Here is a 26,569-nt window from a genome sequence, read left to right as displayed (position 1 = left end):
AAACACTTCTGGTGTTATGCACTTCAGATAAGGGACACCTGTATTATCACACATAAATATTTTATCGACAGTTCCTGTATATCCAATCAGTAGTCACATTACCCCCATTTTCTCTCTTCTTAAAATGTTTGTTCAAATCAGTATCCAAATAAGATCCAGTCACTGCAAATAATTATGTCTACTCTTTTAATTATGTATATTTTCAGTTCTTTTTGTGATTACTTCATCTTAATCAGTTTGGGCTGCTATAACAAAATACAACAAATTGAGTAGCGTAAAAAGCATAAATTTATTTTCTCACAATTCTAGAGGCTAGAAGTCCAAGATCAAGGTGCCAACAGGATTGGTTTCTGGTAAGGCTTGTCTCCTTGGCTTGTGGGTGGCTGTGTCCTTACATGGCCTTTTCTTTGTGTGCACTCTCAGAGAGAGCTCCAATATCTCTTCTTCTTCTTATAAGAACACCAGTCCTAGGCTGGGTGTGGTGGGTCATGCCTGTAATCCCAGCACTTTGGGAAGCTGAGGCAGGTGGATCATTTGAGGTCAGGAGTTTGAGCCTGGCCAACACGGTGAAACCTCATCTCTACTAAAAATGCAAGAAGTTAGTCGGGCGTGGTGGCGGGCACCTGTATTCCCAGCTACTCAGGAGGCTGAGTCAAAAGAATGCTGTGAACCCGGGAGGCAGAGGTTGCAGTGAGCTGAGATCGCACTGTTGCACTCCAGCCTGGGTGAGAGAGACTGTCTCAAAAACAAAACAAACAAAAAAAACCCACCAGTCCTTTCAGATTAAGGCCTCACCTTTATGACTTCATTTAGCTTTAATTACCTCCTTAAAGGCCCAACTCCAAATACAGTTACATTTCGGGGTTAGGGCTTCAACATACGAATTCTGGGGGAACACAATTCTGTCCACACATTTGGATTTTCTAATTCTTTTTAAATCAATTATGGTAATATGTGGCTTTCTAAATGTATGAGTCCGTTTTCACACTGCTTTAAAGAACTGCCTGAGACTGGGTAATTTATAAAGGACAGAGGTTTAATTGACTCACAGTTCAGCATGGCTGGGGAGGCTTCAGGAAACTTATACAGTCATGGTGGAAGGTGAAGGGGAAGCAAGGCACCTTCTTCACAAGGCAGCAGGAAGGAGAAGTGCTGAGTTAAGGGGGAAGAGCCCCTTATAAAACCATCAGATCTTGTGAGAACTCACTTGCTATCATTAGAACAGCATGGGGGAAACTGCCCCCATGATCCATTTACCTCCACCTGGTCTCTCCCTTGATATGTGGGGATTATGGAGATTATGGGGATTACAATTCAAAATGAGATTTGGGTGGGGACACAAAGCCTAACTATATCATTCCTCCCCTGGCCCCTCCCAAATCTCATGTCCTCACATTTCAAGACACAAACATGCCTTTGCAACAGTCTCCCAAAGTCTTAACACATTCCAGCATTAACCTAAAGGTCCAAGTCCAAAGTGTCATCTGAGACAAGGCAAGTCCCTTCTGCTTATGAGCTTGTAAAATCAAGAGCAAGTTAGTTACTTCCTAGATACATTTGGGGTACAGGTGTTGGGTAAATACACCTGTTCCAAATGTGAGAAATTGGCCAAACTGAAGGGGCTACAGGCCCCATGCAAGTCTGAAATCCAGCAGGGCAGTCAAATCTTATACCTCTGAAATGATCTCCTTTGACTCCATGTCTCACATCCAGTTCATGCTGATGTAAAAGGTGGGCTTCTACAGCCTTGGGCAGCTCCAGCCCTGTGGCTTTGCAGGGTACAGCCTCTCCCAGCTGCTTTCATGTGCTGGCATTGTCTGGCACTTTTCCAAGCACACAGTGCAAGCTGTTGGTGGATCTACCATTCTGGGGTCTGGAGGATGGTGACCCTTTTCTCACAGCTCCACTAGGCAGTGCCCCAGTGGGGATTCTTTGTGGGGGCTCCATCCCCACATTTCCCTTCTGCACTGCCCTAGCAGAGGTTCTCCATGAGGGCTCCACCCCTGCAGCAAACTTCTGCCTGGACATCCAGGCATTTCCGTACATCCTCTGAAATCGAGGTGGAGGTTCCCAAACCTCAATTCTTGATTTCTGTGCACCTGTAGGCCCAACACCACCTGTAAGCCACCAGTGCTTGGGGCATGCACCCTTTGAAGCAATGGCCTGAGCTATATTTTGGCCCCTTTAGCCACGAGTGGGACACTGGGCACAAGTCCTGAGACTACACAAAGTAGCAAAGCCCTGTACCTGGCCCACAAAACCATTTTTACCTCCTAGGCCTCCAGGCCTGTAATGGGAGGGACTGTTGGGAAGGTCTCTGATATGCCCTAGAGATATTTTCCCCATTGTCTTGGGGATTAATGTTTGGCTCCTCATTACTTGTGCAAATTTCTGCAGCCAGCTTGAATTTCTCCTCAGAAAATGGGTTTTTCTTTATCGCATTGTCAGGCTGCAAATTTTCCAAACTTTTATGCTCTGCTTCCCTTTTAAACATAAGTTCCAGTTCCAAAGTGTCTCTTTGTGAATGCATAAAACTGAATGCTTTTTAGAGCCCCCAAATCACCTCTTGAATGTTTTGCTGCTTAGAAATTTCTTCTGCCAGATACCCTAAATTATCTCCCTCAAGTTCAAAGTTCCTCAGATCTCTAGGGCAGGGGCAAAATTCTGCCAGTCTCTTTGCCATAGCATAGCAACAGTCACCTTTATTCTAGTTCCCAACAAGTTCCTCATCTCCATCTGAGATCACCTCAGCCTGGACTTCATTGTCCATATCATTATCAGCATTTTGGTCAAAGCCATTCAACAAGTCTCTAGGAAGTTTCAGACTTTCCCACATCTTCCTGTCTTCTTCTGAGCCCTCCAAACTGTTCCACCCTCTGCCTGTTACCAAGTTCCAAAGTCACTTCCACTTCCACATTTTCAAGTATCTTTATAGCAACACCCCACTCTCTGGGGTATCAACTTACTGTATTAGTCTGTTCTCATGCTGCTACAAGGACATACCTGAGACTGGGTAATTTATAAAGGAAAGAGGTTTAATTGACTCACAGTTCAGCACAGCCTCAGGAAACTTACGATCATGGCAGAAGGTGAAGGGAAAGCAAAGCACCTTCTTCACAAGGTGGCAGGAAGAAGTGCTGAGCTAAGGGGAAAGAGCCCCTTATAAAACCATCGGATCTTGCAAGAACTGTCTCATTATCACAAGAACAGCATGGGGGGAAACTGCCCCCATGATTCAGTTACTTCCACCTGGTCTCTCCCTTGACACATGAGGATTATGAGGATTACAATTCAAGATGAGATTTGGGTGGGGACACAAAGCCTAACCATATCACTAAGAATTTATCAATTTCATTTATGTTATCTAATTTGTTGGCATAACATTGTTCATAGTATTCCCTTATAATCCTTTATTTCTGTGAGGTTGGTAGTAATGTCCCCTCATTAATTGCTGATTTTAGTAATTTGAATCTTCTTTTTTCTTGGTTATTCTAGTAAAGGTTTGTCAATTATATTTTGTTTCTCTGTTCCTTCCCTACTGTGTTTTTTTGTGTTAGATATTTTCTAGTGTACCATTTTAATTCACTTGTCACTTCTTTTAATATGTATTTTTTTTAGTTATTTCTTAGTTGTTGCCATAGGCATTACAGTTAATACCAAAATGTTTAACAATATAATTCAGATAAATACCAATCTCATTTCCATAGTATATAAAAACTTTACTCCTGTTTATCGTTTCCTCTCTACTCCTTTGTGTCATTATTGCCATACAAATTACATGTTTATACATAATGTGCCCATCAACACTGATTTATAATTATTGATTTATGCAGATGTTTTTTAAATGAGAAGAGGAAAGAGTTACAACCCAAAATATATTTATGTTCTTATATATTAACCTGTGTAGTTACCTTACCTATTCTTTTATTCATGTGCATTCAAGTTACTGTCTAGTGTGAGGGACTTCCTTTAGTATTTCTTGTACTTGAGGTGTGCCAGCAACACATTTTCTCTGTTTTTGTTTATCTGGGAATGTGCTAATTTCTCCCTCATTTTTGAAGGAGAGTTTTGCTGGACATAGACTTTCTGGCTAACAATATTTTTCATTTAGCACTTTGAATATGTCATTCCACTGTCTTCTGGCCTCCATGGTTTCTTTTTTTTTCCTTTTGTTTTTTTTTTTTTTTTTTTTTTGAGACAGGATTTAGCTTTGTCACCCTGGCTGGAGTGCAGTGGCATAATCACAGCTCACTACAGCCTTGACTCTTGGGTTCAAACAACCCTCCCATCTCAGCCTCCTGAGTAGATGGAACTACAGACATGCACCACCAGGTCTGGCTAATTTTTTTTCTATTTTTTGTAGAGACAGGGTCTCACTGTATTGCCCAGGCTGGTCTCAAACTCCTGCGCTCAAGCATTTCTTCCTGCCTCACCCTCCCAAAGCGTTGGAATTATAGGCATGAGCCACTGTTCCTGGCCTCTACATAGTTTCTGATTAAGAAGTCAGCAGTTAATTTTATTTGAAATCCTTTGTATGTGATGATTTGCTTTATTGCTGCTTTCATGACACTGTTTGTCATTCACAGTTTGACTATGATGTGTTTGGGGTGGATCCGTTTGAGTTTATAGTATATTTGGAATTCTCTGTGATTCTTAGATGTTCAGATTAGTGTTTTTCATTATGCATATATTGGTATTCTTTTTTTTTTTTTTTGAGATGGAGTTTCCTAGTTATTGCCCAAGCTTGAGTGCAATGACGTGAATCCTGACTTACTGCAACCTCCACCTCCCGGGTTCAAGCGATTCTCCTGCCTCAGCTTCCCGTTAGCTGGGATTACAGGCACCCACTACCACGCCCAGCTAATTTTTTGTACTTTTAGTAGAGACAGGGTTTCACCATGTTGGCCAGGCTGGTCTTGAACTCCTGACCTCAGGTGATCCACCTGCCTCAACCTCCCAAAGTGCTGGGGTTACAGGCATGAGCCACTCTGCCCAGCCACATATGTTGGTATTCTTGATGATATACCCACACATCTCTGAGGGTCTGTTCATTTTTCTTCTTTTTTCTTTCTGTTCATCAGACTGGGTAGTCTTAGTTGGTCTGTTTGCAAATTCACAAATTCTTCTGCCTAGTCAAATCTGTTGTTGAGCTCCACTAGTGAAGTTTTCATTTTAATTGCAATTTTGAATTCCAGAATTTGTATTTTTTTCTTACAATTTTGTGATTTCTATCATTTCATTGATATTCTCTCTTTGGTTAGACATCATTCTCATACTTTGATTCTTTAGACATAGTTTCTGTTAGTTCTGTGAACATATTTAAAATAATTCATTTATACCCTTTGTCTAGTAAGTGTAATATCTTTGTTTCCTTAGGGACAGTCCCTGTTACTTGCTTTTCCCTTCGTATATAGGCCGTATTTTCCTATTTCTTTGGATAAAAGGGTCTCCTATAAAGCTATGTAACTGAGATACCGTGGAGGATGACATTAGTGAAAGGTGCAACACTGAAAATCTCAGAAAATACTCTGCCCCATAAAAGGAATGAGGAAACTGGCAAAGAATCAGAAGCAACTCTTTCAGAACTCTGGAAATTAACCAAAAGTTTGTAGCAATTGGGGATGGTTTATTAAAGAAAAATGACTGAATCTTCATAAGAATAGCAAGCTTTCTGTTATTTTAACTTGCCCTATACCTATCCTCTCATCTCCAGCACAGCAGAAGCCTTGAAAACCAGCAGGCTTATAGCCAATGGTGGGGGCAGTAAGAGGTTGGAGCTCCTTCAAAAACTTACTATCAGACAATTGTCATTATTTGACTTCTCAGGTGGTTCCCTAGAAGACCCTACTCTGTTTTACTTGTCCTGACTCTAAGCTTACCCAGTGGGAAAAGTCTTTTCTCAGGGAGTGTTTGTCAAAATGGAATGGTAATGCATACAGCAAGTATTTAACTAGCCTCTAGCTATGGAATACAATTGAGGCAAACAACAGACAAATCTAAAGGTTAAAAGGAAAAGCTGGGGAATGCTATGTCGGTAAGGGGTCACATGCAAGTTGCAAATACAAGGATGTACAAATGCCCAGGAAAGACCTGGGAAGGTCCTATGTGTCCACCTCAGATTGACCTTGAGCCTCCGCACAAGCAGGAAGTGATAGCCAAGATAGAGGTGTTCACTGCCTGACTTGAATGTTGAAGGCATGCCCTAACAAGCACATAAACCTTCCAGCAAAGACTAGGATAGTTATCAGTTTCAGGCATTTAAGGATATCTCAGTTCAATAATTAGACAGCTAATAAGCTAACTCAGCAGAGACTTTAGTGACTACATATGTATGACAAAGAATGCAGAGTTTACAGAATTAGTTCAAAAAAGCCACATAACAACAAACAGCAACAAAAACAAACTGGGCCGGGCGCGGTGGCTCACGCTTGTAATCCCAGCACTTTGGGAGGCCGAGGCGGGTGGATCACGAGGTCAGGAGATCGAGACCATGGTGAAACCCCGTCTCTACTAAAAATACAAAAAATTAGCCGGGCGTGGTGGCGGGCGCCTGTAGTCCCAGCTACTCCGAGAGGCTGAGGCAGGAGAATGGCGTGAACCCGGGAGGCGGAGCTTGCAGCGAGCCGAGATGGTGCCACTGCACTCCAGCCTGGGTGAGAGTGCAAGACTTCGTCTCAAAAAAAAAAAAAAAAAAAAAACTCTGTGGAGAAGACAAAATCTGATTTCCAGAGTTGCCTCATTAATTATTTAAAATGTCTCATTTTCAACATAAAATTGCCAGACATGCAAAGAAACAGGAAAATATGGTCTATACGTGAAGGGAAAAGCAAGTAACAGGAACTGTCCCTAAGGAAACAAAGACATTACACTTACAAGACAAAGGGTATAAATCAATTATTTAAAATATGTTCAGAGAACTAAAGGAAACTATGTCTAAAGAACCAAAGGAAAGCATGAGAATGATGTCTAACCAAACAATATCAGTGAAGCAATAGAAATGATAAAATTATAAGAAAAAATATATATAAATTCTGGAGTTCAAAATTACAACAATTAAAATGAAAACTTCATGATGGTGTTCACCTGTACCCCAAGCTACTCAGGAGGTCGATGGCACCCATATACTTTATTCTTCTTTTCAGTAGTGCTGTGGCCAGTGTAAGTCCTTTTTGGTTTTTTCATATTAGTTTTAGGATCAACTTGTCAGGTTTACAAAAGGTCCATGGGAATTTTTATCTGGGGTTGCATTCAATCATTAGCTTAATTTTGAGAAAATTGGCACATTTTCCATTTTCAGCGTTCCTATTCATATAGTAGACCCTCACTTATTTTAAATCTACAGTTATGTGTTGCTTAGTGATGGGGATACATTCTGAGAAATGTTTCATTAGGCAATCTTGTCATTGTGCAAACTTCATAGAGTGCACTTACACAAACCTAAATAGATAGCCTAGTGCATACCTAGGCTATATGGTATAGCCAGTTGCTCCTAGTCTGCAAACCTGTACAGCATGTTACTGTTCTGAATACAGTAGACAGTTATAATATGATGGCATTTGTGTATCTAAACACAGAAAAGGCACAGTAAAAAATACTGTATTATAATCTTATGGGACTACTGTTGTATATGTGATCCCTCATTGACTGAAATGTTGTTTTGTGTTACATGACTTTATGATTTTTGGTTTAGGCCTTGTATATATTTTCTTGATTTATTCCTTTACCTTACAGATTTTATTGCCGATGTAAATGGTATCTTATTAAATTATAACTGTAATCTGTTTCTGGTAAGAAATACATTTATCTCTGCATTTTTAAACTTACATCCAGCTACATTATATACTCTTATTTATAATAATTTATCTGTAGATTCTTTTAGACTTTTCTGTGTAGCTGAAATAGTGTAATTTTGCTTTTTTCTTTGCAATTCTTATGCTTTTTATTTATTTATTTTGGTTACTGGCTGGGACTCATATAATAGAAGCAATAATCATAAGCATACCCATCTGGATCCATGTTTATCAATTAATACCTTTTAAGAAGTGAACTTTTATGATTTATTTTTATGTGCCATATCTGTCATTCCGATAATGGAATTTGAGATATCCAAATATTTTTCTTCTTATTTCTTTTCTTTCTCTTTTTTTTTTTTTTTTTGAGACTCATTCTCACCCAGGGTCTCATTCTCACCCAGGCGGGAGTGCAGTGGCATGATCATGGCTCACTGCAGCCTCAACCTCCAAGGCTCAGGCAGTCCTCCCATCTCAGCCTCCTGAGTAGCTAGGACTACAGGCACATACCACCACACCTAGCTATTTTTTTGTTGTTGTTGTTTTGTAGAGACAAGGTCTCACTATGTTGCCCAGGCTGGGGCTTGAACTTCTGGGCTCAAGCGATCCTCCTGCCTCAGCCTCTGAGTAGTTGGGACTACAAGCACATGCCACCATGCTTGGCTAATTAAAAAAAAAAAAAATTTGTAAAGATGAGGTCTTTCTATGTTGCCCAGGCTGGTCTCAATCTTCTGGACTCAAGTGATCCTCCCTTCTCAGCCTCCCCAAAGTACTGGGATTACATGTATGAGCCACTGTTCCTGGCATCAGTCTGTTTTTAAGATACCATCTTTATCTTCAGTTTTTATCAGCTTAACTATGTGTGCCTAGATCCCAGTCTCTCTTCTTCTAGGACTCTGTCACTGTATGTGTGTGTGTGAGTGTGTGTGTGTACACAAATATATGTGCGTGTGTGTGTTAGATTGTTTTGTGTCACCCCATAGATTCTTGATGCTCTGCTCATTTTTTCTTCAATGTTTTTTCTTTGTGTTCTTCAGATTGGATACTTTTCACTGATTTTTCTTTATGTTCTCCAATTATTTTTTTTTGCCATCTTTAATCTACTATTAAGTCTCTCCTTTGGGGTTTCAGTTTTAGTTAGATTGTACTTTTCTGTTCCAGAATTTCTTTTTCTTTTTCCAGTTTGTATTTCTCTCAAGATTTATTATATGTTTATTTGGCCCATATTTGCTTTTTATTCTTTGAATGCGTTTCCTTTAGGTCTTTGAATATACATACATATATACATATATATGTGTGTGTGTATGTATACATATATGTGTGTGTGTGTATACATATATATATATGTGTGTGTATATATATATATATATATATATTTTTTTTTTTTTTTTTTTTTGAGACAGAGTCTCACTCTTTCACCCAGGCTGCAGTGCAGTGGTGCGATCTTGGCTCACTGGAAGCTCCACCTCTTGGGTTCACGCCATTCTCCTGCCTCAGCCTCCTGAGTAGCTGGGACTACAGGCACCTACCACCACACCCGGCTAATTTTTTGTATTTTTAGTAGAGACAGGGTTTCACCGTGTTAGCCAGGATGGTCTTGATCTCCTGACCTCATTATCCTCCCACCTCGGCCTCCCAAAGTGCTGGGATTACAGGCATGAGCCACCGCACCCAGCCTATCTTTGAATATATTTATTATAGCTGTTTTGAAATTTTTATATGCTTAATTGGCCATCTTGAAGTTGGCTTCAGTTGCTGAAGGGGTCACATTTTCTCATTTCTGTCTAGTAATTTCTATTATTTTTTTTGAGACAGGATCTCACTCTGTTGCCCAGGCTGGAGTGCAGTGGTACAGTCATAGCTCACTGCAGCCTTGACCTCCTGGGCTAAGTGATCCTCCTGTATCAGCCTCCTGAGTAGGTGGGACTGCAGGTGCACACCACCACACCTGGCTAATTTTTAAACTTTTTGTAGAGATGAGGTTTCACTGTATTGTCCAGGCTGGTCTTGAACTCCTGGCCTTAAGACATCCTCCCTCCTTGTCGTCCCTAAGCACTGGGATTACAGTTGTGAGCCACCACACCTGGCCTGTCTAGTAATTTTTGGTTGTGTATTTGTCATTGTTATATGTAGGGAGACCCCCTGAAACTATTGCTATGGAATAAAAGATGAAATACTCCTGATTATTGTAAATACAAAGTTGTATGCAGGATTGTGTAAAGACAATGCCAGGTTGGACTGCCAGAATGAGCCAGCAGCGCTTGATGTGCTTCCCCCTGCAGAGAGCCTATGAATGGACGTGCAGTCAGGGAGGTTTCACATCAGCAATATTCCTATCCCAGAAAAGCAGATGTTCATAGCTCTGGGAATGGAATGCGACCCTTGTGGAGAGCCTATAAACGGACGCATAGGGGGTGTCTGTCCATATGGATAAGATAGGGCTATAAACGCCCTCATCTTGCTATGGCTCTTCTAGGCCTCTTTAGGGTTAAGGCATACTCCCTTCTGAGAATTTCTGGTCTAACCGGTTGTCTAGCTTCATGTCCTGTTTCCGTGGATTGTTTATAACCAGCTTTTGCTGCAACTGTTACTGCTGATTAATATCTTGCTAATCATAAGTTATGGAAAGACTGTGTTTCTGTTTTAAGGCTCTGTTAGAAATTACCGATGCACACACTATATTGTAAATTCTTATCTCTATGTACTGTACTTCTGCATACAGATGTTATGTTAAAGAATTACTTCATCCCCATGTGACCATCTCACCTCATAATCAAATGACCCTAAATCCTTCACTAAGCTACCCCTGCCCTCACTAAACTTAGTAATAAATGCTGGTATATCCAGTGCATTGTTGGCACTACGGGACCAGAAGGCGATGACCCCCCTGGACCCAGCTTTCACTATCTTCTGTGTGTCTGTTATTTCTCAACCTGCTGATCTGCCTGGGAACAAAGGGAGAGCCCCGTTGCATAGCGGGCCGCTGGCCAGATCCTGCAATAGTTATATGCTTTAGAAACTTTAGATTCGAAGTACATTTTGCTGAAGAAGGTTTATGTTTTAGTAGGCAGTTTCATGGTTGATCACCTTGACATTCTGTAGACTTGATTTTTCACTTTCTTAAGATGGATTTGTAGAAATCCTAAGGTGTTTACCGGTCCCCACTAATTTGACAGTACTCAGTCTTCAAATCTATTTTGCCTATAGATTTTGTAAGGGCTTCGTTTTGGCTTTTCTACAATGCTTGCTAATGAGGTGTTAATAAAGTCTCTTCACTTTTTGGTTGGTCCATTTGACCAAATTCCCTAACATTATTTGACTTCTATTATCTCTGTTCTGTTCCCCAGGCTGTAACACTATGCTATGTTTAAGCCTCATCTAGTCTCACTCTGTTATTGTGTCCCCAGTTCTAGTCCAAAGACTTCAAAGTCTTCCATGCAGTTTTCTAGTGCCCCCCTCTTAAGTGTCCTGACTGCAGATTTTAGGCTTCACCAAACTCTTTTTCTCTTGAGTTCTCAGCCCATAGGGCTATTGTAGACTTAGTGGGTCACCTTGAAGAAATTATCCCCAGGCAGAGAGCTCAGGGCAGAGAGTAAGGGCTCTCTGCCTGGGAATAATTTCCTCATGGTGACCCACTAAGCTTACCTGAGTTCTCTGTCTGGAGATAACCGTGGGCTTAACCTCTTCAGTTTCCCTCTAGGGATCTCAGTATTGCACTGCCTATTGTCCAGAACCTAAAAACAGTTATCTCACATATTTTGTCTAGTCTTAGGGTTGGTTGTCATGACAGGGCTATCTGGTACCAGTTATTTCATCATAGCCAGAAGCAGAAATTCTCATCTTTGTTTTAACCTTAAAAAAAAATTCTTAACTTTGCAAAATACTTGTCTTATTTCCTAGTGGCAAACAACCAGTAAGATGATTAGCAAATGATTTAAAACTTGTATCTTACACAGAACATATTTTGATAGCAAATTTTATGGCTTAGATATACACATTGGTATTTGGCAAAAGAAATGTGAAACTTAGTCTCATTTCTAGATGGCTTAATGGTACAAATAACTCCAGAGACCATGAATGGCTTGCGGCTAGCTTTACAAGAACAGAAAGACTTTAAAATTACATGTGGGAAAGTTGATGCAGTAGACCTGAGAGAATACGTGGATATCTGCTGGGTAGATGCTGAAGAAAAAGGAAACAAAGGGTAGGAATTTTTTTATTCTAAAATATAATTGATTTGAAGGAAAGTACAGAATTAAAACATCCTATTAATAAAATTAAATATTTTATGAACCAATATATACTTATACCATCAATTTAAATGCCTTTACTCAAATTAGTGAATGCAATCTGTTTTTCAAACATGTACCTAACTAGCCTCATAAGTGGTGGTGTGGTTTTTGGGCCAGGATGGTGCATTTGAGAGGGCTTGATGATGAAACATCTGTTGTGTAGCAGTGTGGGCTTGATGCCAGGGCTGAGAAAGGCAAGACACTTTTTCTTTCAGATGGTACCTATTTTTGTCACATAAGTAAAAGACCCCCTTTGGATGATATATACTGTATTATTTTGATTCACTATAAATACAAACAACTGGATTTAATAATATTTACATTAGAGGCCTTACAGATTATTACTGCCACTCCTTCCTCTCTTCAGTTACCCATTTTCTTTCTTTTTTTGAGATTGGCTAAGGGGTCTGGAGCAAAGAAGGAAAAAGAGGGCTGAAGGATTCCAAAATAGAGTTTTTGAATTCATGAGGCAGCTTTTCTATTAGACGATCTAAGGTATTTTAAACTTCAGGTCTGAATTGGGCATATGAAAAAGGAGATACAATTTATTGATGAACAAAAAAGATTACTACACAATCAAGAAATCTTGGTAAATGAATGTGAACTACAGATTTAGTTATTTTGTATGTAATTGACATATCTTCTTTTATATTTTTTCCCTCATTCCATTTGTTCAAATCTAATAATTCATTTCAAAAAACACATTGGTGCTAATAATTCTATTGTATTATGTTTTATTTCATAGTGTTATCAGTTCAGTGGATGGAATATCATTACAAGGATTTCCAAGTGAAAAAATAAAACTGGAAGCAGATTTTGAAACCGATGAGAAGATTGTAAAGTGTACCGAGGTAACTAAGAAAGAAGGTCCCTTTACATGCTGTTTCAATATGATTTTTGTTCTTTGGAGATTGTGCATACTCAACCTCTAAATATTTATGCATAGCTTATTATACTTTTTATGCTACACTTTGAGACATACACATTTCCACCCCAGACTTTTATACACCAGAATTGGATTTCTATAGGGTTAGTTCAGGCTATCAAATGGTAGTACTACCTGCCAGCTGTGTTGGCAGCATTGCCATCTTTGTACCTGTAATATGTTACTTGACCATATTGTCATTTTCCTCAGATTTTATGAAAAATAAGATATTTTGTCATTAATTTATAATCAGCATTCACATATGAAAGTTATTTTTTCATGTTTTAGTTTTTTTAATTTAGAAGACATGAAACTATAGACTCCCAAGTCCTTAGTCTATCTCCTTATTCCCCCTTATACTTATTTCTTTTTTTTTTTTTTTTTTTTTTTTTTTTGAGACGGAGTCTTGCTCTGTCGCCCAGGCTGGAGTGCAGTGGCGCGATCTCGGCTCACTGCAACCTCCGCCTCCTGGGTTCACACCATTCTCCTGCCTCAGCCTCTCCGAGTAGCTGGGACCACAGGCACCCGCCACCACGCCCGGCTAATTTTTTGTATTTTTGGTAGAGACGGGGTTTCACCGTGGTCTCGATCTCCTGACCTCGTGATCCGCCCGCCTCGGCCTCCCAAAGTGCTGGGATTACAAGCGTGAGCCACCGCGCCCGGCCCCTATACTTATTTCTTATGCATTCTTTGTGATTTTATTACATGTACAAAATAGAACCTATAGAGAATGTAGACACAATGGAACATCATTTGTTTTATCTTAACTTCATATAGATGTTCTTTACAGGATAGACTCATACTGATTTAACAAGGCTTTCCTTGCTACAGATTAACTTTAGGCAAAAATTGCTGAGACATTTCCATATTTACCATAACTTTTGGTTTTATGTTTCTACTTATAGTACAGATCAAGCTATCGATACAGAATTCTCACAGCATTAGCTATGAAAAGTACCATGCTTTTCATGGTACTTTACATTGGAATTTAATTAAACTTGAAAGCAGCAATTGTTGCATTTTAAAGTTACTTTTAATCATGACTTGTTTCCTAATTAAATACATTTCAGGTGTTCTACTTTCTAAAGGACCAGGATTTATCTATTTTATCAACTTGTTATCAGTTTGCAAAAGAAATAGCCATGGCTTGTAGTGCTGCGCTGTGCCCTCACCTGAAAACTCTAAAGAGTAATGGGATGAATAAAATTGGACTCAGAGTTTCCATTGACACTGATATGGTGAGGCATGTTTTTGTGATGTATTTTTGAAATGAATGTATTGCATATTAAAATAATCAAGTTTTTCTTCAACCTTTTATTTTGGGATGAAAGGCAACGAAAATTTGTTGAGCATCAAATGTGTGCTACACACTTCACATATATTATCTGTATTAGTCTCCACAACAGGGGTCAGCAAACTGTTTTTGTAAAAAGACAGACAGTAACTATTTTGGACACTGTAGGCGGTATGGTTTCTTTCACAACTACTCAACACTACTATTATATTGGGAAAGCAGCCATTCACAGTATGTAAACAAATAAGTGTGGCTATGTTCCAGTGAAATTTTGTTTACCCAGTGGGGCCAAGTTTGGCCTGCAGGCCATAGTTTGCTGAACCCTTCTCCATGACTACTCTGCCTTATAGGTAGGTTTTTAAATTTACTTATTCTGACTAGATTCTATATGTACATGATTTAAAATCTTAAAAGTCTAAAAGTGTATATATAACAGGACCACCTCACTGAATATTTGCAGAGAGCAGCATTCACAATGTATTCTGTGTAACTGGTGGACGCTGGAGATAATAACTCCAGACTACAATGTAAATGGTTCCCAGTAGTGTTGTATAAGGCAACAGCCTTGGAAATATCATTCCTACTGTTGACATCCAACCCATCAGTTCACCTCCATACTTTTGTTTATCCTCCCTCTCCGGCCAAGCAATCAGTGTTACTCATTTCTTATGTATTCTTTGTGATTTTATGTATCTACAAGCAAATAAGTGTGTGTCCTCCTTTTTCATCTCCCCTCTTTTACACATTTTTTACCTTGCGTCTTTAATATATCTTAAAGATATTAATACTAGCAGACATTCTTTTTTAACAGCGGCATAGTAGTTGATTATATAAATGTACCATAATTTAACTAGTTATTCGTGCATATTTGATATATGTTGATAGACATTCAGGTTGTCCACAATATTTTGCTTTTACATAAGCATTAAGTATATCTATAAGAAAAATTCTGAGTAGAATTGCCAGGCCTGAGTGTATACTCAATAGATATTACCGTATTATCCCAAATAGAGGTTATGTCAATTTATATTTATTTCTTCCAGCAATTTATGAGAGCTCTTTCCCCCACATCCTTTTTTTGAGACAGAGTCTCACTCTGCCACCCAGGCTGGAGTGCAATGGCACGATTTTGGCTCACTGCAGCCTCTGCCCCCTGGGTTCAAGCAATTCTCCTTCCTCAGCCTCCCGAGTAGCTGGGACTACAGGCATGTGCCACCACACCTTGCTAATATTTGTATTTTTAGCAGACACGGGGTTTCACCATGTTGGCTGGACCGGTCTTGAACTCTTTACCTCACGTGATCTGTGGCCTCCCAAAGTGCTGGGATTATAGGTGTGAGCCACTGCACCTGGCCTCCCCCACATCCTTATCAAAGAAGTATATGATCAAACTTTTGAACTTGGACAATTTGATAGGTGAAAAATAATACATTATTATTAATATTAGTATTACTTTTTAAATAGATGGGGTTTCACTATGTTTCCCAGGCTGGTCTTGAACTCCTGGGCTCAAGCAATTCTCCTGCCTTGGCCTCCCAAAGTATTGAGATTATAGGCCTGAGCCACCACTCCTGGCCCCAGTATTATTTTAATTTATATTTCTCTTAACAAGGAGTGATGATCATCTTGCATATAAAAACAATTTGTTTTTCTTTGAACTGAAAGTTCTCTTTCTGACATCCAAGTAACTCTTTCCAACATCCAATATAGATTTTCAAATCAGAGACTTCATTAGAATGGTTAAGCTAAACCTTCATATGCTGAAGGTTTGCTTTTCTCCAGCCAGGATATATTTGACTCATAGTTCTTACTGGAAAAGGGGTTTTGTTTTTATCTCACTATTAAAAGCCCTCTTTTCAAGGAAGCACCCACTATTTGTTACTTGAGTAAGCACTGTAAATTTTTTTTTAGCCAAATGTATTAAAATGTAATTTGCACCAATGTTAGAGTCTAATATTAAATATTATTGCAATAACAAATTTGAAATATTTTAAGTAGATTTTTTTAATACCATGGGGTTTTTAATTTAAGTAATGTTGGCAGTTATTCAAAGCCTCATCCCTCTAATTTGTTTATGTGTTCATTTAGAGGAAACGTAAAGTATGACATAGTGGCAATTTTATCTTTATGATATATGGGGAGGAACAATCATAATTTATGTAGTAGACACATAAAAGATACAGGAGAATGTAGAATTTTTTAATAAATATATCATATTTTATTTAACATGCTTGAACTGATATTTTAAAATATTTCACTTATTTTATATTCACAGTCTGAGCTGAACAAGATTGCTCATTTTCTTATCAAGATGTTTTTTTTTTTTTTTTTCCAGGTTGAATTTCAGGCAGGATCTGAAGGCCAACTTCTGCCTCAGCATTATCTAAATGATCTTGATAGTGCTCTGATACCTGTGATCCATGGTGGGACCTCCAACTCTAGTTTACCATTAGAAATAGAATTAGTGTTTTTCATTATAGAGCATCTTTTTTAGTGAAAGAATGTGCCATATTACATATTGCAACCTAATTTGTTAAAACTAACTCCAGCACTAAAGCTGAAATGCCACAAACACTAAAAGTATAAATATGTCTGATTTTTGAAACACATAAGCTTTGCTCTTTAGGCAGGAATGATCTTTTCAAATCATTAGCACAATATTTAAATATCTAAAAATTTAAGAGATCCATACTTTCTGAAGCTTTACACTTAATTTAAGTACTAAAAAGACAAGGATTTCTTTTAAGAAATTTGTAGCATTTACTGTGTTATTTAAATGCTAAGCCAAAGTATCTGCACTTAGGTATACCTCTTTATGCCAATAATGATTTTAATGAAGGCTCTTTTCAGATGTAACCTTATGAAGGAAATATCTGCTTTATGTATATGCCAGTTAGAATACTGGTTTCTAAAGTCTGTCAAATTGTATTTCAGTGGCACAAAAACCAGTTTCGAGGTCTTAGACTTATAATTCTTTGAATAAAACTGATAACTTATTTGTATAATTGGAGTGGAGACCTACCTCCATAATTAGATAAACTCTTTTTGGATTAAAATCAGAATTTTGCCTTTTTTCTTCTCAAATTATTACATGTGTATGTATTATATATCCATATATATAGTTTTTCCTGATTAAATGGATATTAAAATAATTGCGGGTGCTTCAGGACTTTTTGCTTCTATATTTAAGTACATTGTTTTTATAGCAAGAACATATTCTGAATGTGTTTTATAAATCTTTAATAATTTATATATAGGTAATATTTTTGTATCATAATGCATTATTTTTTTCCTCCTTTCCTTCCAAAGTATACCACTGTATTTACCACTTCTAAGAGTGACTGACGACAGGCCAGGTGACCTTTGAAGTAGTCATTATGTAGCAATAAATGAAGCCTGAAACAGGTTTTTTTACTTCCACTTTAATCCTTAGAAATTTCTTGGCAACTTGGCATATTTTCATTGACACCAATGTATAAGTATAAATTTAAATGAACTAATTACTTTTGCATATTTTAAATTCTTTATATGGTAGTTATTTTTTATAACAGGATATTAACATAAGTTAAATCCTATGTATTTGAAATTGTTACAGAGCTTTCCTCCTTACTTCAAACAGCAAAAAAGTGGGGGGCATATTGTAGTCATGTCATTTAAGTTATGTAAAAAGTTTAATCATTATTTTGATGCTTTAAACATTCTCATGTATAATATATGTTTTTGTATCAAAAACACTCATATATTTCAAGAAAAAGAAATTATGTTAAATAGCCCTGTTTTAAGAAAAATATTTATGAAGCATCTCAACTTGAAGATCAAGTCAAAGTTATAACTCAGGATCTGAGGTCTCAAGCTAGGAGAGACCGAGAATTTTAATCAGTTTGGGCATATAGTTTGGACTGAATCACATCTGTAGTACTAGCCAAAGACAATTTGGAGGAGAATATCAGGCTTCTGGAAGTAGCTACTTCCTGAACAATGTAAAGTGTTGCAGATACTCAATAAAATGGCAACCTGTTATAATTTGTGAAATTTATTGAAATGGTGTAAGGTGAAAACAATTGCATATCAAACCCAATTTATGTTTTCTTAATATAGTGTGTGTATTCTGCCGTGTAAGTAATTGCACAGTCTTAAAATAACCAAATGGTAGAGGGCTGTTCCATGATGGGATAGCTTTGGATTTGTTTTCATAAAATCTCTACATTCAATAAAAATTGGAATTATGTGCCTGAAGTTTGGAGGCACATTTTGAAGTATTCTTTGTAGATATATAGTATGTTTCTGAATGTGTTTGTTACTTATTTGGTCATTGGTACTTAATTTGAAATTTTAATTTTTTAAGAGTGAAGAAATAGAATGGTTCTTTGTACTCAGTCTGCAATGATCTATTTTTGGCTTATGTCTTTTAATACTACTCTCTTTCTCTGAATTTTGAAATATGAAGTAAAATCTAGCCCGTTTGTTTTATGCAGCTATTCAACAAACTTTGTGTGTTTGTATACTTGCTACATGCAGAGCACTTTACCATGTTTCTGAGCAGAAATTTCTAAAAATGATTAATTGTTCTGACAGAATTAGGCATAGTTCTTTATCAGCATTTATGGATTCCATGCCACAAGTAGCACGCGCTTAAGTGCAGAGCATGCCAAGAGAAAGAGGATTTGGCCCTGTAGAAACAAAGGTTCAATTGTGGGAAACTACTTGTTTCTGAAAATTGCATACTAGGATATTTACATCATGTTCCTGTTGAAAACAATTCCTGATTAAAATACAAGAATAATCTTAAAACATCAAAGAGATTTCTCAGACAATAAGGAATGCCAAGTCCAAAAGTAAAGAGAATAAGAGAAGTGAGCATGGACCCTTACTCTGACAACCTTATGAGTGAGGGGGACAGAAATTAAAGTTCAGGGTCCATATAAGGTGATGAACCTAACAGACCCTCCACACAATAGGCTGAGACCCCCACATAGTTTCACCTTTAGGATGATAATCAGAGGTGGAAGAACCAATGTAAAAGAACACGCAAGTTTAGAATTGCCCCAGTGATCTAAAGAATCTTAAGCATTGAACTTCCTTTAAGGTGTTCCCACACTAGTAATGCCTCCAGGTGACTGAGAAAATAAAATGTAAATACTTTACATGGAAAAGTAATTTCATTGTAGGCCTCAAATTACTTTTCAAATATGTCTAGTAACACAGAGTAAAAAACAAGTAGCCATATAAGGAAACTAGCTTCCAGAGGCAAGAATTACTTGAAGCAATGAAAACAAACTCACAGATGTAGGTATTAGATTTGTTTTCTTTGTTTAAGGAAATAAAGTCAGGTGTGTGAATGTACTTGCAGGAAATGGGAAACTATATGATAAAAAGTTGTAGAGCTAATCTGGAAAAGAACTGAATATAAACATTGCAAGAACGTACATAAAAACTGCACTTTACAACTCAGTAAATAGATGTAATAGAATGCAGCCAATCAGGGGTAGTTTATAAACTGGAAGATAACTCAGGAGAAACTATTCACAGTGCACCATGGGAGAAACAGCTGGAAAAAAAACAGAAGACCTGTAGAGAATACAGTGAAAAATTCTAACGTGCTTCATTAGCTGTGAGAGGAGAGGCAAGAATAGGACAGAGCAAATACTTAGATAGAATGCAGAATTTTAAAAACTGATGAAAGACATGACCCCACACATTCTAGAAGCCAGACAAATCCCAAACAGAATAAACTAGAAAATCCACACATAGACACATAACAAGGCCAGGTGCAGTGGCTCACACCTGTAATCCAGCACTTTGGGAGGCCAAGGCAGGAGAATCACTTGAGGTCAGGTTGAGACCAGGGTGAGCAACACAGGGAGACACTGTCTCTACAAAATTAAAAAAAATTTGCCAGGTGTGGTGGCTCATACTTGTGGTCCCAGCTTCATGGGGGCTGAGGTGGGAGGATCACTTGAGCCCAGGAGGTTAATGCTCCAGTGAGCTGTGATCGTGCAACAGAGCAAAACCTTGTCTCAAAAAAAGGGAAAAAGAAAAAAGACATTTAACAGGAAAACTGGAAATGCTAGCTGACAGAGAGAAAAAGAGTCCAAGGAACAATTTGCTCTTTCTAGTCAGAGGACCAGAAAGGAGGTTGGAGGCTATGGGACAAAAGCCTTTTTAATTTAATTGCAGTATTCTAAGAGATCCTCAGGAAAGATGCAGTAAGACCCACCGCCCCACCAGTAGAACCATGGGTAATGACTTGGAACCTTCTGGACTTTCCTTGCTCTACATCAATCCCGCAGCAGTAAAGAGGTATCACTCTTCTCTTCCCCCTGGTGCACTAGTGGCAGACATTGCAGGGCAGAATACTGGCAATGGGGAGGCTAAAGCTCTGACTTTCTAGCCAAAAACCAAGAATGGGGTTCTAGAAACCAGAGTATAGGTAAGATCACACATAGGAGGGAACTGAAGAAAAGGAACCCTTAAATCTGTCAATAAAATCCTGGGATCATCTCCCAAGCTGTGTACGTGTGAAACTAACCAGAAGCAGCTGAGCAAAGGTTCTGAATGCTGAATTACAGTGTAGGCCACTGTCCAAGTTTCAGATTGGCCACTAGATGGTGCACAATTGGGGCAAAGAACAGCTTAACAAAGGCAGTGAAAACTAACATGGGAACCATAGCCACCAAAAAAAGTGGCCAGGATGTGTGCTCTGAAACTTAACTGGATTGATGGGCTGCTAAAACAAAACAAAACAAAAACATGAAGAGAGAATATCATAATATTCCAAATATATCCCAGAAACAATCCAAAATTATTTGACAAAGAACTAGTGAAACCTAAGCAACTCTCTAGGGAAAAGACAATGAACAAGAGCCAACTCTAAGGTTACCCAAATGTCAGAATTATCAGAAAAAGACTTAAAAGTAGTTATTTTATTTATTTATTTTTGAGACAGTATCACCCAGGCTGGAGTGCAGTGGTACAGTCTTGGCTCACTGCAACCTCCACCCCCAGGGTGCAAGTGATTCTCCTGCCTCAGCCTCCTGAGTAGCTGTGACTACAGGTGTGTACCACCATGCCCAGATAATTTTTTGTATTTTTAATAGAGACAAGAGTTTCACCATGTTGGCCAGGCTGGTCTCAAACTCCTGACCTCAAGTGATCTGCCTGCCTGGGCCTCCCAAAGTGCTGGGATTACAGGCATGAGCCAGCACACGTGGCCATTAAACTAGTTATTTTAATCATGCTACACAAAGTAAAGAAGACATTTCTCCAAAGGAAATATATAAAGGTAAACACTGTTGAAATAAATGTAAAGTTAAAAGTCTCAGCATAGAAGCTATAAAAAGAAACAAGTGGAAATTGTAGAACTGAAAATACAATAACAAAATTTACTGGAAGGTTGCAACAACAGAATGAAGATGACTGAGGGAAGAGTCAGTAAATTTGAAGATATATGAGCAAAAATTATCTAGTCTGAATGACAGAGAAAAAAGTGAAAAATGAGAAGACCTTTGGGGATCTGTGGGACAATATGAAACTGTCTAATATTCATGTCTTAGGAGTCCAAAAAGAACAATTGGAAGAAAAAAATATCTGAAGAAATAATAGCTGAAAACTTCCAAACATTTGGCAAAAAACAAATATTCACATACATTTACATAGCATTCTATTTAAAGCTGGTCTACCGGCACAGCAAATCCCAAAAAGGAAAACCACACCCAGGCACATCATAATCAAAGTGATGAAACCAAGTGTAAAGAAAATACTTTGAAAGCAACTGGAAGAAAACAACACTTTGTATATAGGAGAACCAAAGATTTCAGTGATGGCAGATTTCTCATCAGAAACCATGGAGCAACATTTATAAAGTGCTTTAAAAAAACAACAAAACTGTCAACACAGAATCCTTTATCCAGCAAATATATTCTTTAGGAAAGAAAATGAAATAAAGACATTTTCTTTTTTTTTCTTTTTTCTTTACTTTTTTTTTTTTTTTTTTTTTTAATGAGAGGGAGTCTCACTCTGTTGCCCAGGCTTGAGTGCAGTGGTGCGATCTCAGCTCACTGCAACCTCTGCCTCCCGGTTCAAGCAGTTCTCCTGTCTGAGCCTCCTGAGGAGTAGCTGGGATTACAGGTGCATGGTACCACACCGGGCTAATTTTTTTGTATTTGTAGTAGAGACGAGTTTCACCATGTAGGTCAGGATGGTCTCGAACTCCTGACCTCAGGTGATCTGCCTGCTTCAGCCTCCCAAAGTGCTGGGATTAGAGGCATGAGCCACCACACCTGGCCGAAATAAAGACATTGTCAGAAGAAGGAAAGCTAAAATAATTCATTTCTAGTAGTCCTCCTTTAACAGAAATGCTAAAGGAAGTTCATGGGGAAGGAAAATGACTGCAAAGAAGGAAGAGCAACCAAAATGGCAAATCTCTGGATAAACCAAATAGACTTATATGTTTGTTAAAATACATGTAACTGCTGAAATAAAAAAATTATAACATCATCTGATGGGATTTTCAATGCATATAGAGGTAATACAGATGAAAACAGCATCCTAACCAAGGGGACAGTGAAAGAACCTATATGGTAAGGTTTCTAAATTTCACTTAAAGTGGTAAAACATTATAAGTAGGTTACAAAAAGTTTGGTATGTAATGATCATCTCTAGAGCAACCATTTTAAAAAACTATGCAAGGAGGTACATTTAAAGAGCCGACATATAAAGTGGAATTTGGAAAAATAATTCAAAATAAAGCCAGCAAGGAAAACAAGTGTAAAAGAAATAAGGGACCAACAAGAAAAATTAATGATAAAATGGTAGATCTAAATCCAGCTGTATCAAAAATTACAGTAGGCCAGGTGTGGTGGCTAATGCCCATAATCCCAACACTTTAGGAGGCTGAAGCAGGAAGATCACTTGAGGCCAGGAGTTCAAGATCAGACTGGGCAATGTAGTGAGGCCCTGTATCTACATAAAATTTAAAATAAAAGAATTAGCCAACCATGGTAGTGCATACATGCCTATAGTCCTGGCTACTCAGGAGGCTAAGGTGGGAGGATCATTTGAGCCCAGTAGTTTGAGGCGGCAGTGAGCTGTGATCATACTGCTGTACTCCAGCCTGGGCCACTAAGCAAGACCCTGTCTCTAAAAATAAAAATAAATAACAATTACATTAAATGTAAATGGTCTAAATATGGCAATTAAAACACATAGATTGGATTTTTTTTTTTTAATTGAGTCTCATTTATTCTGTCACCCAGGCTGGAGTGCAGTGGCACAATCCTGGCTCACTGCAACCTCCACCTCCCAGGTTCAAGTGATTCTCCTTCCTCAGCCTCCTGAGTAGCTGGGATTACAGGCATGTCCAAGCCTGGCTAATTTTTTCTTTGTTTTTATTAGAGATGGGGTTTCACCATTTTGCCCAGGATGGTCTTGAACTCATGTCCTCAATTGATCTGCCTGTCTTGGCCTCCCAAAGGACTGGAATTACAGGCATGAGCCACCGTGCCTGGCCAGATGGATTTTTTTTAAACCTAACTTATATGCTATCTATACAAGCCACTTATGATACAATGGTACATGCAGGTTAAAAAGTACAAGGATGGAAAAAGATATTCCGTGCAAACACTAAAAAGAAGAAAAGGGGACAAAGCTGGAGTGGTTATTTTGCTATCAGACAAAACAAACTTCAGAACAAGGAATGTTACCCTGTAACTCACTTTTAAATTTATTTATTTATTTATGAGAGTGGGTCTCATTGTATTGCCCAGGCCTAGAGTGCAGTGATTATTCACAGGCACAGTCATGGCACACTACAGCCTTGAATTTATGCTCTTAACCCATCCTCGTGCCTCAGCCTCCTGGGTAGCTGAGCCTATAAGTGCGTGCCACTGCACCCAGTTCCCCTGTGATTTATTATTGCATTTCATAGACTAGATACCAAGTTCAGAGAGAGAGTAATCTGTCCAAAGTCACACAGCTAGAAACTAAATTGGAATTTAAGGGAAAACTTTCTAGCTATTAGGACTCTCAAAATGAGGTAAGCTGTATTCATGCAGTGCTTTGTTTTGATTTTGAGACAGAGTCTCTGTGGCCCAGGTGGAGTGCAGTGGTGTGATCATGGCTCACTGCAGCCTTGACCTCCTGGGCTCAAGCAATCCTCCCACCTTAGCCTCCTGATTAGCTGATACTACAGGCACATGCCGACACACCTGGCTTGTTTTTTATTTTTTTTGTAGGGATGGGTCTCACTATGTTGCCCAGGCTGGTCTCAAAGTCCTGGCCTCCTCCTGCCTCAGCCTCCCAAAGTGCTGGGATTACATGTATGAGCCACCATGCCTGCCTTTATTCCTGTTTAGATGTCACTAAAAGCAGCCCCAGACTCAAATTGGGGCCTGTGTTTCACAGTCTAATTGTTATATTCTTTCCCCAGTGCAGCATGTACCCTTAACTTACAAAACCCTTGTTTTGTGCCAAAAAGGTAATTAGACTTATTTTTACCATAAAATTTCCAAAAACTCAGAAAATCCATATACCCAGCCTACAACAATCCTCCGAGTCAGCACTATCAAGACTTGCCTCTTTTGCTTCATCCATCCCTTGATTTCTTTGCTGGAGCATTTTAAAGCAAATATCAGAATATCCTTTCATGCCTCACACTTCAATATGCAGATCTAAAAATAAGGACAGTGAAGAGGAATTTTGAGTCAGTTAGCTCTATCGCACAGACTGGAGCGCAGTGATGCAATCTCGGCTCTCTGTAACCTCCACCTCTCTGGTTCAAGCCATTCTTGTGCCTCAGCCTCCCGAGTAGCTAGGATTACAGGCGCGCGCCACCACGCCCGGATAATTTTTCAAATTTTCAGTAAGGATGGGTTTTAATCATGTTGGCCAGGATGGTCTCGAATTCCTGACCTCAAGTGATCCGCCCACCTCGGCCTCCTGAAGTGCTGGGAGTACAGGCGTGAGCCACCGTGCCCGGCCAGAAACACTAATTTTTATCAGCAATGATTCCACACCCTTTTAGGATATTACTAACATTTAAAAGAAAATATATCCAACTTTTGAAATTCGTGCTCCACTCCAGCAACTGCTTTCAATTGGAGTTCCATCCTCCGCCGCAGTATTCCCTAACGCAGCGTTATCTTCAGAGCTACCACCGGCTTCCGAAACCTTTCGATGAGCGCTTCGCCGACACCTGCACGGCGGAGCGGCGCGTAAGCGAACCTCGAACGCTAGCCTTTGCGCCTGCGTGCCGCGGCTCCATTTGGTTCCGCTTCGCTGGCGCCCGCCTGGCTCTTCCCCCGCCGAGGCCTGTGGTTTGTGGAGTCGAATTTCCCTGCCACCAGTGCCCGGTTAGCAGGGGCGCCAGCCGCTGGGCGCCTGCGCGGACGGCGGGCGTCGTCACCATGGCAGCATCCGCTGGAGGCCCAGGTAAGCGCCGAGCGCGCGGCCTCTGTCTGGAGATGGTGCGCTTTGAGAGGCTCCGCCGGTGGCACCCTCCCTTTGCGGACTCCCGCGGTCTTCCTCGCTAGGAACCTGGGAGCGCGCCGCGCAGAATCGGGCGGCTGGGCTTGGAGTTCGCTCCGCACTCGGGGCGCGCCCGCGATCTCCTGGCGAGGACCTTGGTTTTCCGGGTGGGCGCTAAGGGACAGGCGTTAGGGGAGGTCGAGAATGGCAGGGTCAGTGTCTTTTGAGGTCTTGGTTGGAAAGAAAGGAATGTGACGTTTCCCTAATCCTTAATTTCAGCCGACTGCATGGGGGCGGTCTGGGTCAGTCGGTTCCTCTTTGAAAGCTGGGGAAGGCTTGCGAATGCGGACTGAGGGCCGGGCCCGGCCTAGTCCCGCTGCTGAGCGCGCGGCCTGGAAAGCTGGCAGAGTGCAGCTCACTTGTTTCCTCTTGGAATCAGGTGCTTCAACTTGCAGGACAACAGTTCCGCTCTTGAAGGTTACAGTATCTTTTCTGTAAACTTAAGTAGTGGCATGAGAAAACCTCAGTGACGCGTTATTTCTTCAGTTTAGATTTTTTCCCTGATTGTAAAAATAATACACGCTTTCACCATTCTGACTAGCAGGCTGTATAAATACAGGTTCTCTTCTGAATCGATGCACGGTTTACAGAATCTTGGAATAAAATGTGTGTGTAAGCGAAAAATGTCCAGGTCCTGATAAATGCCATTATAGAACATTTATAAAGTATATTAGTATAGGGAAGTAGGAAAAAAAAATCCTCCAAATGCTGATACCCACAGGCACCACTACTAACTTTCTGGTAT

The 26,569-nt window shown here is 39.4% G+C and overlaps 2 protein-coding genes across 7 annotated transcripts in view; both read left to right on the top strand.

Moving 5' to 3' along the window:
* Positions 1-18,771, top strand: part of ZFYVE16 (zinc finger FYVE-type containing 16) — a 75,029-nt gene extending 56,258 nt beyond the window's left edge. For all 5 annotated transcript variants that reach the window (XM_032156948.2, XM_032156945.2, XM_032156946.2 and 2 more), the window contains 4 exons: positions 11,832-11,994; positions 12,828-12,933; positions 14,078-14,245; positions 16,637-18,771. In XM_032156948.2, the coding sequence (XP_032012839.1) occupies positions 11,832-11,994; positions 12,828-12,933; positions 14,078-14,245; positions 16,637-16,795 (596 nt within the window). In that variant the 3' untranslated portion in view covers positions 16,796-18,771. The remainder of the gene's footprint in view (positions 1-11,831; positions 11,995-12,827; positions 12,934-14,077; positions 14,246-16,636) is intronic.
* Positions 18,772-25,628: 6,857 nt separating this feature from the next.
* The window catches only part of FAM151B (family with sequence similarity 151 member B), a 69,585-nt gene continuing 68,644 nt past the window's right edge, over positions 25,629-26,569 (top strand). For both annotated transcript variants that reach the window (XM_032156943.2, XM_058440759.1), the window contains exon 1: positions 25,629-25,728. In XM_032156943.2, coding sequence (XP_032012834.1) covers positions 25,704-25,728 — 25 coding nt within the window. In that variant the 5' untranslated portion in view covers positions 25,629-25,703. The remainder of the gene's footprint in view (positions 25,729-26,569) is intronic.

The sequence above is a fragment of the Hylobates moloch genome, unplaced genomic scaffold, assembly GCF_009828535.3.
Source record: "Hylobates moloch isolate HMO894 unplaced genomic scaffold, HMol_V3 SCAFFOLD_6, whole genome shotgun sequence".
Classification (NCBI taxonomy): domain Eukaryota; kingdom Metazoa; phylum Chordata; class Mammalia; order Primates; family Hylobatidae; genus Hylobates; species Hylobates moloch.
This window is presented reverse-complemented; position numbering and strand designations above follow the sequence as displayed.